The 13,345-nt window shown below is 32.5% G+C and overlaps 1 protein-coding gene across 1 annotated transcript; it reads right to left on the reverse strand.

The window, feature by feature from the left end:
• Positions 1–1,528: 1,528 nt before the first annotated feature.
• LOC108726151 (uncharacterized) lies at positions 1,529–11,343 on the reverse strand. Its single transcript, XM_018453547.1, has 3 exons — positions 11,115–11,343; positions 6,308–6,466; positions 1,529–2,268 (listed from the first exon to the last, which is right to left on the reverse strand). Exons 1-3 carry the CDS (start codon positions 11,173–11,175, stop codon positions 2,027–2,029), a joined length of 462 nt encoding a protein of 153 aa, XP_018309049.1. The 5' UTR covers positions 11,176–11,343; the 3' UTR covers positions 1,529–2,026.
• Positions 11,344–13,345: the final 2,002 nt, after the last annotated feature.

Raw genomic sequence — 13,345 nt, forward strand, 5'->3', positions numbered from 1 at the left:
TCTTAAAACGAAACAAGATAAAATTAATGATGAAAACGAGACTTAAAGATGGATCCAAATCATTCTGTTAGGTATATAAATTAATTCTCGACCCCAACATTTAATAAACTGCAGCACTTATTTAAGCGAAAACTTATTCACGCGAAGTTTAGTACTAAATAATACCAACCTAATGGAACTACAAAATTCGAAATTCAATCGACATGACCTCAAAAAATTGACCGTGACAGTAAGCAACACGATGTCGTGCGACAAAGTACATATTAAGCACTGCTTACTTTTCACGTTTCAATTGAAAAAAAAATGCTTCCGAGGCGAAGGAAATGATTTGTTTGGCATTAGGAGAGAATGCCATATCCTATAGTACGCGTAAAAAGTAGTTCCACAAGTTTCGGGATGGAAATTTTAATCTCGAAGATGACGAACGGCCTGGACAACCAAAGAAGTTCGAAGATGATGATTTGAAGCAGTTATTGGCAGAAAACCCATGCCAGTTCGAATCTGAACTTGCTTCAGCATTAAAAGTAACTCAGCCAGCCATTTCTATTCGGTTGCGAAAGCTGAGAAAAATTCAAAAAGAGAGCCGTCGGATTCCGCACGTTCTTTCTGTAGACAACAAAGCGAGATGCTATGATACGGCTCTGTCTTTGCTTTCTCGATTTAAAAAGAAGGACACAACTTTCTGCACAAAATAGTGACGGGAGATGAAAAGTGGATGTATTACGACAATCCAAAAAGACGAAAATCATGGGTGAATCGAGGTGAGCCTTCAACATCGATCGCGAAATCCAATATTCATGGCAAAAAAGTTCTTTTATACATTTGGTGGGACTTCAAGGGTGTGATATATTTTGAATTGCTTAAACCGAATGAAACTGTCACTGCTAAACGCTACAAACATCGACTTCAGCGTGTGAGTGATGAAATCGAACGTAAAAGACCTTTTACTAGCAAAAGGCCTAGACCGGTAATATTGCTGCACGACAACGCAAGACCTCATACGGCGAAAGCGACCAAAGACACTCTTAATTTACTGGGCTGGAAAGTTTTGCCACACCCGGCGTATTCATCAGCCTTAGCACCGACAGATTTTCATTTATTTCGATCCCTTCAACATCACCTTGCAGACTCACACTTTAAGACATACAAAGAAGTCGAAAATTGCGTTAATGATTTCATTGAATCAAAACCGCCGTGTTTTTATCGAATGGGGATCCGCCAGCTCCCTGAAAGATGGAAGAAGTGTGTCGATTTTGGTGGAAATTACTTTCCTGACTGAAGCATAATTTCATTCTATGTGAGTAAACCTTAATTCTCACTAAAAAAAGGCCGAGAATTAATTTATACATCTTATAATACATGGCATATTTATTACATGCGACGGTTCGTCGAGTGCGTAAAAATAGTACATAGGATGAGTTGTGTCAATCATCCATTAGATAACTCAAACTTATGACTCGTTAATTTTAAAACATTCTGAAAGAAAAATCTGGTCGACACGTAATTATTTTAGGTCTTTTATTTTGTACTTACAGCAATTCGATTGAATTAATATTAATTATATAATTTGTGCGCTTTCTTGTTCATAATTTTCGTTTCGCAATATTGGATTGCTCTTGAAACGGGAGAAAATTATTCGAGGCTTCTTTAGCCGCATTTTTTACATGTTTTTCGAATCACTATCGAGTCGGGAAATAACGCGTTCGTTTCACGCTGTGAAAGTTTGTTAGTCGTAGATTTATAACATTAAGCAAGTCTGTCCAAGTTGAGCTTTAGAGTCAAAGCCATCGACAAAAAAAATTCTATGTCGATAAGATTTTGGGGACTGCAAAGTGTTGATACGCATTCGAGTGGCGTTTATCAATACTTTACAGTCCCTGAAATCTTATTTACGTTGAATTTTTTTACGTTGATAGCTTTGCGTTTTGGCTCCGGGAGATCAAATTAAACAAACCAGATATTCATAGGTATCGTTCGGATTGCGCATTTTTTTCTTATCTTTTATCAACTATAGATTATTATAAAGTTAAAGAAAATATTTCGACTGGTGAAAAGTACAGGCAAGAAATATTATTATGGTGATATAAAGCAATCTCATCGAGGAGATGGCCGTTGCGGAATTGCACAAATCGCTGCTGCAGATGTGACAAGATTCGATTACATCACGTCCTGGTTGTGTCATGGAATTGCCGCATTGACCGTCGATGACGTCAATTTCATCATGATATGGGGTGGAACATTGGCGTATGATAATCCGTTCGCCGTATTCTGAAAACATAGATTAATTGTTTAACAAAAAATCAGAGTTTTCACGTAAGCACGCTTCGTGTATGTCAGGATAGAACTTTATTTCTAATTTCATGTGCAATATATACGCTATATAAGTAAATATCTCTGACGTGAAGTACTAGCGCCACTTCTCGTTTATTTTTTCATTTTATGAGAATGTGAGAATAAACGCGCGTATGCGTAACTGCAGATACTGTTTTAGACCAAGAGGCCACTATAGTGATTTTGTTACCCATTTAGACAAGTATGGAATGTGGATAACCTTTTATTTCATGTAAAACATCTACAAAAGAAATATATATAAAGTAATTCAAGGGGAGATTCCATAAGGGGGAAGACGCCACTTTATTTATAGTTTTTTCATAGAACGCGCGTTGATCATACTGACTGTGCAAAAACGTGTGGCAAACAGTTGCGCAGTTATCGGCTTAGATGAACATGTTTATGCCAGTATCGATTGGAAAAGATTATACGAAAAATGAAAAGGTAGGTTGTGAAACATGCTCTCTTTGTAATATTTGGTATATTAATAGCTAAGGTCTGTATTTCGATGCTTACTGTAAAACCAGGCAAATAATGTACGGTTTCAATCAGTGTTCCCTGACGGTTATGTGGATGATATAGATTATAATTTGTAATATTCTTATACGCGTAAAAATTGCAATTGAATATTCCTCTTACACTTGGGGATAAGATGACAGTAAATACAAAACACAATTTTTCCTGCTTGAAACCGTCATTAAAATGATTTTGAATTAAATTTTGGATGCTTTATGTTACGGAAATTATCATGTCCAACATTCAATCCAGGAGACCACCACGAAATGAGAACGCCAATCAGAATCGATGGCTCTCATCGAACCTTTCATTTTTGCCAGTTGACACTCTTTTTTTCTTACTTATTTCTATTCCGTTAAACATTGTAATCTTTCATAATAAAGAACTCGTCTTGGAACTATCTTATTGCTGATCCTTTGAGAAAAACAGTGCAAACCTCTGCGACCACTTATCACTTTATAAAATCGAAATATTTTAAATTAATGAAATGCTGTTTAAACAAATAAAAGTATGTCCAACTTACTTCCTAAATTACCCTCTTTCATATTTCCTCAATTTATGTTTTATCATACCTTAATGTGTTTTCATATCTTAAACTCTTCATTATGGACTGTAAATATAAGTAAAATGTGCAAGTTTATATTGCATCGCATTATTTAATTGTTTGTAACATCTTCTCCCATAAGAGGTGGCATCTTATCCACACATATAGAGGGAAGATGCCACTTTTGCAAGGTATAATATATCGATTTTTTCTAATAATACGGAATATTAAACGTTAAATAAATTTGTGTAAATAAAGAAAGGTCTCTAGAATATTAATAATATTTTTTCGTAACTTAATTCAATAACATTAAGAAGTTATTCAAGAATAAAGGCTTAAGTGTGGCGTCTTCTCCTCTATTACCTTAAGTCGATCACGGTCCCTTGAAGGGAAAATAGGCTTTTTATAATAAAATGTTGTAGACTCTGAATATTTTTATTGAAAGCGTTAAAGTTGAAAAGTTCAGATTAAGGGATGGTTACTACCTATCCGAACAACTACAATTTTACATAATAAGAAAATTATACATGTTCGGGTAGGTACGGCTGCCTTGATAACCATCCAAAAATATAGGAATCATATTTCTTGACAATTGATACCAAAATTAAGTAATAGACAAAAATTTAATCATGTTGCTATCGATTTTCTTTTTCAGAAAAAATTTACCACTTTGACAGTATGGCGACCACTTGCACCCTTCTGAGGAGTATGGGAGTTTCCGCCCGTCTTGAAATAAGGGTATCGATTACAACAACATTCAATCTTGATGCTTTCAATAAAAATGCTTAAAATCTGCAACATTTTGTTGTAACATCAGAATTAAAGTCTATTTTTGATTTTGTGATTTTGACCTTGACTTTGTCTCTTTGTTTACGATTGTGCGAATGGTAACTCACGTGAAGCAAGGCTTATTTATGCAGGAAGATATCTCCAACGCAATTTACTGTTTCGTCAAACATTTGTGAACATTCATCTGTATTTTGGAAATTAAGTCGTTTAGGACACATGTTTATATGAACTTTTTTACTTGAAATAAATCAAAGAATCTGTTGAGTATGGCAACATACTTAACTAACACCTTGTACATATTATAAGTTTATTTAATATTTATATATATTAAAATTGTTTAATTTAATAATAATTTATATTCACATAGATGCATATACACTTATCAAAATAATGACATATAAAGTTATAAACAGAATACCATTGTAAAGTCTGCGAGTTTATAGGTCTGAGAGAGAGAGAGAGAAGTTCAGATTTATAATTAAGAAATTGTAATCGTGATTTGCGATTGACAAAATACCTTTGTGAGATATTCTTTTTGTGTATTTCGTTATATACAGGAAACAACAAGAGTTAACGGGAATTTCTCAAAAAATCCTTCAATAGTGTGCAATTGGGGTCATCTTTTCTTGTGCACCGACAAACGCAAATCCAAAGTTCGATTTAATAGCATTATTATTATCGCTTACGTAACTTTGCATTTATGTGGCGGCCGTGTTTGCTATTTCATATGCGCTGCCTCGTCATGCTAGAATTCCGTCGAATTGACGGAATTCAACGTGCGGTTAGTACATTCGATTTACTATGAAACATGCAATGACAAATTCAACAACGCGATGATAACGCTCGCGCGCGCCTGAGAGCGAGAGAGAGAGAGAGAGAGAGAGAGAGAGAGAGAGAGAGAGAGAGAGAGCAAGGCGTGTATTACCCTGGCACCGAAATTAATCATAATCTCGTGGCAGCATAATGACAATTTTTTCTCGTAGGTGTGGCATCAACCTTGTTTTAATGTTCAATTATCATTATTATTTCTATGCGCGCTGGCATGACTCAATCGCGACGCATATTACCGTGTATGTGTCACAGTCTCGAAGGAAAAAGATACAACGCATTAAAAAAATACTACTTCACAATGCGTCATCCTCCTAACAAACGAACATGTTGGTGTATCTCATACTTGCAGAGCAGAATTTTTTGCCATCACGATCACGCGGTTGATTTTTCTGAGCTATAGTACACGTAAACGATTGAAGAACGTATAACGTAAGGCAGGCGCATGTTAAAATGCGAAGAAAAACGTGCATTACTTTGAAGTGTTTAAACATTATCGATATTCACGTTCCATTAAACTTAACACATGTTATGTTGCATAATTAAAAGATTACTGAAACTACCATGTCTATACAGCATAGACAACTAAAAAAATAATTGTTTAAATCCTCGAATTATGAAAATTCTATTCTTCTTCTATTTATGATTTGTAAACATTCAAGAGTTCTAAAAGGTTTCACTTTTGTGTCATCAATTCTGAGCTCTTTTTCAGAAACAAAAAATCTTTTCATAATCAACTATCAGAAATTTCTAATTAAAATATAATAGCTTTCAGAGATTATCCTATCAAACACGAACAATAAACACATAATTTTCAAGAATATTAGGTTCTTAAATTAGTTTTTACATAGAAGTAAACAAAATTGTACTGTCAAAATACATCTCATTTAGAAAATACTAGATGTTCTATACTGACAGTGTACATCAGAACATGGTCTTTCAAGTTTCATTATGGGAGCCCCTTTTTGTCTTAAAAAAATTATTCTATCAAAATACAGGTTAAAGATGTCATAATGCTACATTTCTCATTCTATCTTATATGGTTCTTATTTATGAGAAATTTAACTTTGTCGTCTCTATCTATCGACAGTGCCGCATATTACTTGTAAATGAATAATTTTTTTCAAACAGATTACGCTAATTCATAAATAATGTATAGAAAGGTGAATACTTTTTTGAATTCATAACAACTGTGCTTTCTGGATATATATTCGATAAATATATTGGGATATTTTTATAAGAGAATTTACACGTTCACAGTGTGTGCGTTATTCTGGACAAATGAGCAGGCAATTTTACCTCGTTTGACGATTTTGCGACAGATGGGTTTTGAAGAGCCGTAGGGACCTGGATCACAAGTCCTTATATGGAACGCAGCTTGATGATCTGTAGTATTCATTGGGTCGTTACACATGACATTTACATTGGACGAACACACCCAACATCGTAAAGCGGAACCTGTTAAACACACAATGAAAAATTTATAAAACATTAATTTATGATTTAAGTGCCGAAACAATATAAACGCGTTTAAACATGAAAAATAATAGATTACATATTCTCTTCATTACGTTTCGACATAGAGTTATTCATACAGAATTATAAAAAAAATACATTGAGTATGTAAATATCTTTATTTTATAATATTATAACGACGATAGATATTCTTTTTTAACGAATGCAAAGACGTGAGCTCTTGAATATAATTATTTTTTTCAAAATGTTACTAATGATGGATAAACAGAAACATTTTTATCATAAAACTTTTCTATGTCATTTTGAAATTATATTAATATTTATAACATACAATAACTACATCATTTTTTTATATGTAAAATATAATCGGATCTTATATGCCCCTACTAAGCATTGCGATTTTTTTCTAATTTCTTGCTGAGTCTAAAAAATTGGAAAATAGATTACATTTAAAAAAGAGGATATTTCTGAATATTAATAAAAATAATGAGATATTTTCAGATATTTATTAAGTGCTGTAAAGATTAAAAAAAGTAGCATTTCGCGCATACTAAGTACATATACGTGGTGAATAAAATGCAACACTTTTTTATGGGATTCGCAATGCAGCCTACTTATCGAGCCTACACATTGAGATTGATAGATTATCTATAATATTATAATTATTAACCCTTATAAACACTTTTGAGTATGGCATACCAAGGCTTTTTTATTACCAAGATTAGAACTTTTTTGTTTTTGAAAGGTACCGTCTCGGGTCAGAAAATAAGCTTTATGATTTTATCTTTATATTCCATAAAACTTTAGATAATTTGCGACGAGGATTTCAGGAAATATCGGGTATTGAAAAGTACCATGGATATCATATACACAAGTGTGGCATTTAAGATAGTTTCTTGCTGGTGTAATCAACGTAAGTCATAATATTTTTGCTCCAATGGAGCTTGATCCTGATAAATGTTATCCAGGTCATGATCCTGAACAACATTTAAGAGGTTTTAACCGTCCGTCGGACACCTTGAGTAATTATTGCTAATGCCGGCGGTACTGTAACTTTCAAGCTTTATAACTCGAAAAGTAATATTTAATGAAAAATATTTCATTATAGTAGTTTGAAAAGCTCTCGAGATAAGCTACAAGAATATGTAATGAAAAATGGAGGTTTCCATTTAAAAAATTCAAAGTAACCTTGTCCTGACTTTGACAACGCCATCCAAGGTCAAACCAATAATATTATCTTATGTCTCCCTCGACGTCAAAAAACTTTTGTCTGAAACATTTTTCGATTTAACGCAGTGTTTTCGAGATATTTCAGTGGATCCTTTCAAACGGGATATCCTGTGTAAATCTACTTATATGCAGGGTGTCCCGAATTTAAATGTCTAAACTTCGGAAGCGTGTAGAGGATTGATAAACTAAGAAAAAAAGCCCTGTAGAGATATGCTCGTTTTTGCTTTGTTTTGAAAAAAATCGCAAATAAGGTAAAACATAGTTGTTTCGTTCCTATACTGCCTCTGAAATATTATTGTCGCTTACATCGTGCACGAAAACAATAATAATAATTCCGTTTTCAGGTGAAAACTTTTTGTTTGTTTATATTTCTGCCTTTCTTCTATAAATTCGTCAGTTACTCGTCAGAAGTTATCGAGTAAATTACTTCTGTCGCAATATACCGCGTACATATTCTAACGTTGAATATGCTGACATGGTTTTCGTGTATGGTTTCTGCGACGTAATGCTACGGAGGCGGTGCGAGAGTCTGTACGTCGATTTCCAAACAGAAGAGTGCCGAATCGGCGAGTGATTACAATGACTTTTAATAGGCTGCGAGAGACCGGTTCATTTTCAATTCATCAAGATCCGTTAGGAGCAAATATGCAAGTGAAAAATTGTGTTCCGCATCTCTTTGATAACAATCCTGAGACCAGCGTCCGGAGAGCATCAGCTGCATTACAATTGCCACAGCAAAGAATCTATCGAACTTTAAGAATTGATAACCGCCATCCGTACCATATTCAAAAGTGCAGAATTATTATCTCAGGATTATTTCAAGAGGTTGAAGTTTAGTAATTGGTTTCTAGAGCAATTTAACAATGATAATTCATTTCCATCAAAAATAATCTAGACGGACGAAGCTACATTTACAAGAGGAGGAATTATTAATCAAAGAAATTATCATGTATGGGCTCATGAAAATTCCAGGACTGTTAGGGAAAGTAGGTTCCAGCACGAATTTGAAAATTCGATGAAAATTCTTTTGCTGTTCCGGAATGCTCGACGCATTGGAAATACGAATCAAACATTCCATGAATGATTAGAGCGTTAATTATATATAAATAATGTTATTTAAATAAGTCAATAATACTTGTCACTTCAGGATCCCTTTAAAATAATTTATTAATAACAACTAAAAATTTCTAGATTTATCCTATTTACATAGTTCTATTAAAATATGAAGTTTTAGATTCGTAAAATTTCCTTTACTCTTTTTAGCTATTCTTCTCTTTTAGTTTTTCTTAAAGATAAAATGTAAGAGTAAAAAACAGATAACACGCACATATAAGTCAATTTTTATAAAAATATTGTCAAACAATCACAGATGTGTATTAGGTATCGTTTGCTCGAGATACCCGCAAAATATAAATTACGGAAAAATTCACAGAAATAAATCTAAATTGAAATCACAAAGAGGATATATGCGTAATTTTATAAAGGAAAACAGATGCGGGTATGATTAAGACATGATGTAATGTTAAATAAGTACAACGGATATTAATGGCGCATGCCAGTTTTGTATATAATCTAGCTGTAGCTATTGTAAAAATGCACTGAGGTATGATAAAGTCTATAACTTCAAAGGAAATGTCAAGAAGTAGGCAAGATTATGCATACGCAATATATTTTAAAAGAAATAAGAATGAAAGCTGTTATGATTACATGATACAATGATAAATTGCCCTGTTTTCTGTTTTTCCAAACATAACACGCAAATTATGATATTATATTCAGTGCGAAAAAATTTTCGGAATATGGCGCATCGAAGAGAATTTGGTATTGAACTGTGTTATGATTGTGATATCATAGTTATATGTTTCTTAATGTAATGATACCTATGTGTGATACAAGAATATATCTTTTAGAAGCGCAGATAGACGAAAGGGGTCTGCAAAATTTTAAGCTCAAATAATTGTAGGGAATTAACATATTTTATGGTAAAAAAAAAAGTAATTACGTAGAATTATGGAAACGGTAAATGCTAAAATTTCCTCAGATAATTATAATGGAAACATATATATATATATATCCTTTTATTCACGTATTTTTGTGTAAGGTATAGGATGTTATATAAGCGGTCATCCTTTTTTATAATGTAAACTAACAGAGATGGATCTAATAAATATAATATAAAGTTAAACGGCTCTAACTAAACTTTATTGTAAGTACAGTGATTATCGAAAAAATTGCTCATGTTAGAGGACGGAGATATATGCATAATTTTTGAACGATAAAATAAGTATTTTGATATAATAAAAGTTGTAGCATCCGTTCTAACGGAGTACAATGGTGTATGACATAACATTATTTTACAATTTATAAAAGTTATTTCGGTTTAAAGTTTGATGGGCGACTACTACCTTTTTAGTTTCGACCTTATGATGTGGTCAACTTTTAACTTTCATATTGACGATTATCATGTTATTTGTCAATGCGAGAGTCGGAAGTTAGCCATATTGCCCATCGATGTAGCGAGTCTATCGTGATCGGTTGAAATAGAACCGGGCAACCGTCAATCGTAATCGTCAACCCGTAGTCTAATACCCCTTACTGCAGGGCCAAAGAGTGGTATCAACTGAAGAGTGCACATCAACTGCACACGAACCAATTGCGCATAAGCCAATCACACACACACCGCTAAAAAGCGAAATAAAAAAACTCTCTACACAGAAGTCGCTATAATTGGCAGTAGGAAATTGCAACAAGACGCACGTGATCACTCCCAAACTGAAAAAGGAGTAGTATATGAAGGAAAAATAGACTATTGCACTAATATCTTGCGTTAGCTTTTATGCTCCTTAAATAATTATTTTGACTTGGTCGGAAAGCCGATATTATATAGAATTTGAAAAATTAATTCTTTTCCGAAAATTAATTTTACCAATGTATAACCTTCATCTGAAATATTTGTCCGTATCTTTCATATTTTCTAAGATATTCAACCTACTACGTTTGGAATATAACATATAATGGAATATAATCTTGTATATATATATATGTATATAGATTATATATATAGATTATATATATATAGATGTATATATAGATACACACATACACGCACGTAAATGTATGCATGTATTTATAATATTTTCTTTACATAATACAATTTTGTACAAAATGTATGTATATAAAATTCACTCAATAAAAAAGGGAAAAAGATAATATTTAAAAAACATTCTTTTAGTATATCTAAAAACAGGATAGATCGAATCTGCGGCAAAACGACTTTATCTATGGACTTTATACGATTGTCTAAAATAACCATAGATGCTATCTCACTTTTCTAAATCTTTATTTCATAAGAAGAATCTTTTTCAATAATATTTTATTTATTAGATTAGTGCAAACTCACCTGAAGCTACGAAAAAGGATAATCCAAAGATGATTGTCGCTGTGCGCTCGGTGGAAATCATTTTTTATATCGATCCGTTCACCGAAACCGTGAATTCTCGACTTTGCTACGTAGAAAGCTTCGTGAAGAAAATCCTTTCTCAATTAAAACGGTCTGGAAAGCAATTTGCGTTGGCGAACAATCTGGACGGTAAATACTGCCGATGCCAAACGTGTCCAGTACGATACTGAGGAACCAACACCCTCTTTGCCAAGAACACTCCTCTCTCTCTCTCTCTCTCTCTCTCTCTCTCTCTGTCTGTCTCTGTCTCTCTCTATCTCCCTCTTGCATCTTCTCTCTCTTCCCCACTGTCCGTTCACCGATGGCTACGAAGTTTCTCCTTTTTGCCTATACATGTGATTCCTTTTACGAGTATACATGCATGTCAAGTATAAATATATGAAGTGTACTGTTTAGTACTTTCTCACCTACTTACCCTTGGGTTTATTTTTGTAATAGATTTTCTCTTCCTATGATGAAGATGCGATACACGTAACGAAATTAACGGAAGTATAAATAAATATTTTATTAGAAGAAATTCTCTTTTCTTTGATCATTCCTTTTACAATTTTTTAAACAATTTCTAAAATATTAAAGTTAATATGGCAAAGTGTGTCTTACTGACTCATTAAGAGAGGTCAAGGAAGCGTTTAACCCTGCTGAGCATTATCAACTTGACTCTGGTACTCGTATTTGACCTGGTCCCCTTGATAATTATTTCCGCGCCGTTCATTCATGTACCTAATGTACATACACTGTTAAAATTTTCATGAAATTTAATATACTTTTAATTTACACAATTTGAACTTAATTTCATGACATTGCATTAAATTTAATATATTTATAACTGAAAAGTATGTTTGTGTACATGAAATTTAATGTATTTTTTATGAAAATTTATGAAATTTAATGTACACGGTTATTACATTTAAGTAACGGCTGTAACTTAATTTTCAGTTAAATTATTCATTACTTTTAATTTCATTCATAACCATGAGCTTCATTTACATGTAAAGGAAGCTCGTGGTCACATTTATAACAGTGTACGGTCAGAAGCAATGAGGTTGCGACACTTTTTTTCCGATGAGTTTAAGAATACGCGATTAAGTTCAGAATACGAATCCTTCTCATGTGCAATGAATGAGACACATTTAACAAACCTCATATGATCATATTCATTCATTTCACATGAGAGGAATTCGCATCCTGAACTTGATCGCGTATTCTTAAACTCATCGGAAAAAAAGTCGCAACCTCATTGCTTCTGACTGTATATGTGCATGCGCCTTAAACACGCGAAATGAAGTTTATTGTTAGTATTACCGAGGAGAATATTGCATATTTTTAGATGTCTGTATAAACTCATTTAACGACATTAAATTTCAACAATTAGCTATTTTGTTATCGAAATATTTGACTTTATAACGGATAGGAAAAACATGCCTTTAACATACATAGATTATATACACAAATATAGATTTAACAAACATAGATTATACACACACATTATACACGCTCATTTGATATTTATATATGTATATATCCAATAAACACACGATGGTTTGTTAATTATAAAGTAGGTATAAAAATAAAAGTGTATAACACATAAACGTTTTAATTTTTACCATTTTTATGCGATCGTACAATATATGATACTGATATCCGTTTTTATTATATTTGCATAATACAAAACAGATTTTATATGTTGAGAGCCAGTACACGAAAAAAAAAAGATATAATTTGAGGATGCATCTACATTTATTTATATAATAACACATTTATTTATAAAATTTATATAAAAAAAAAACTGAAAAAACTGTTTATTGAAAACATGTATGATTCATAAAAGAGATCTCATTTGTAAACGTTTATAAAGTATTATTGTACAAATGGTATAATTTATGTCTTTAACATGTCAATAAATGGTTATACAATTAATTTACACTACACGCTCTTTTAGCTAAAATATTATAAGATTAATAAATATATTTTATTATTTATATTTAACCCATATTGAGCTAGAGATACGTTTTCAACGTTTATAATAATTAGAGATACTTTCTTTTATAAACATATCAAGATATCGCGTTATACATGGTGTTCTCTTTTTTAATGGCTAAACATTAAATATGAATGTAGAACCTCAAAACAAACAAAAATTTTCCTCTGAAAGTTTGTTGGCAAACGCTTTA

This window comes from Mycetomoellerius zeteki, unplaced genomic scaffold, assembly GCF_001594055.1.
Source record: "Mycetomoellerius zeteki isolate Tzet28-1 unplaced genomic scaffold, Tzet1.0 scaffold39, whole genome shotgun sequence".
NCBI lineage: Eukaryota > Metazoa > Arthropoda > Insecta > Hymenoptera > Formicidae > Mycetomoellerius > Mycetomoellerius zeteki.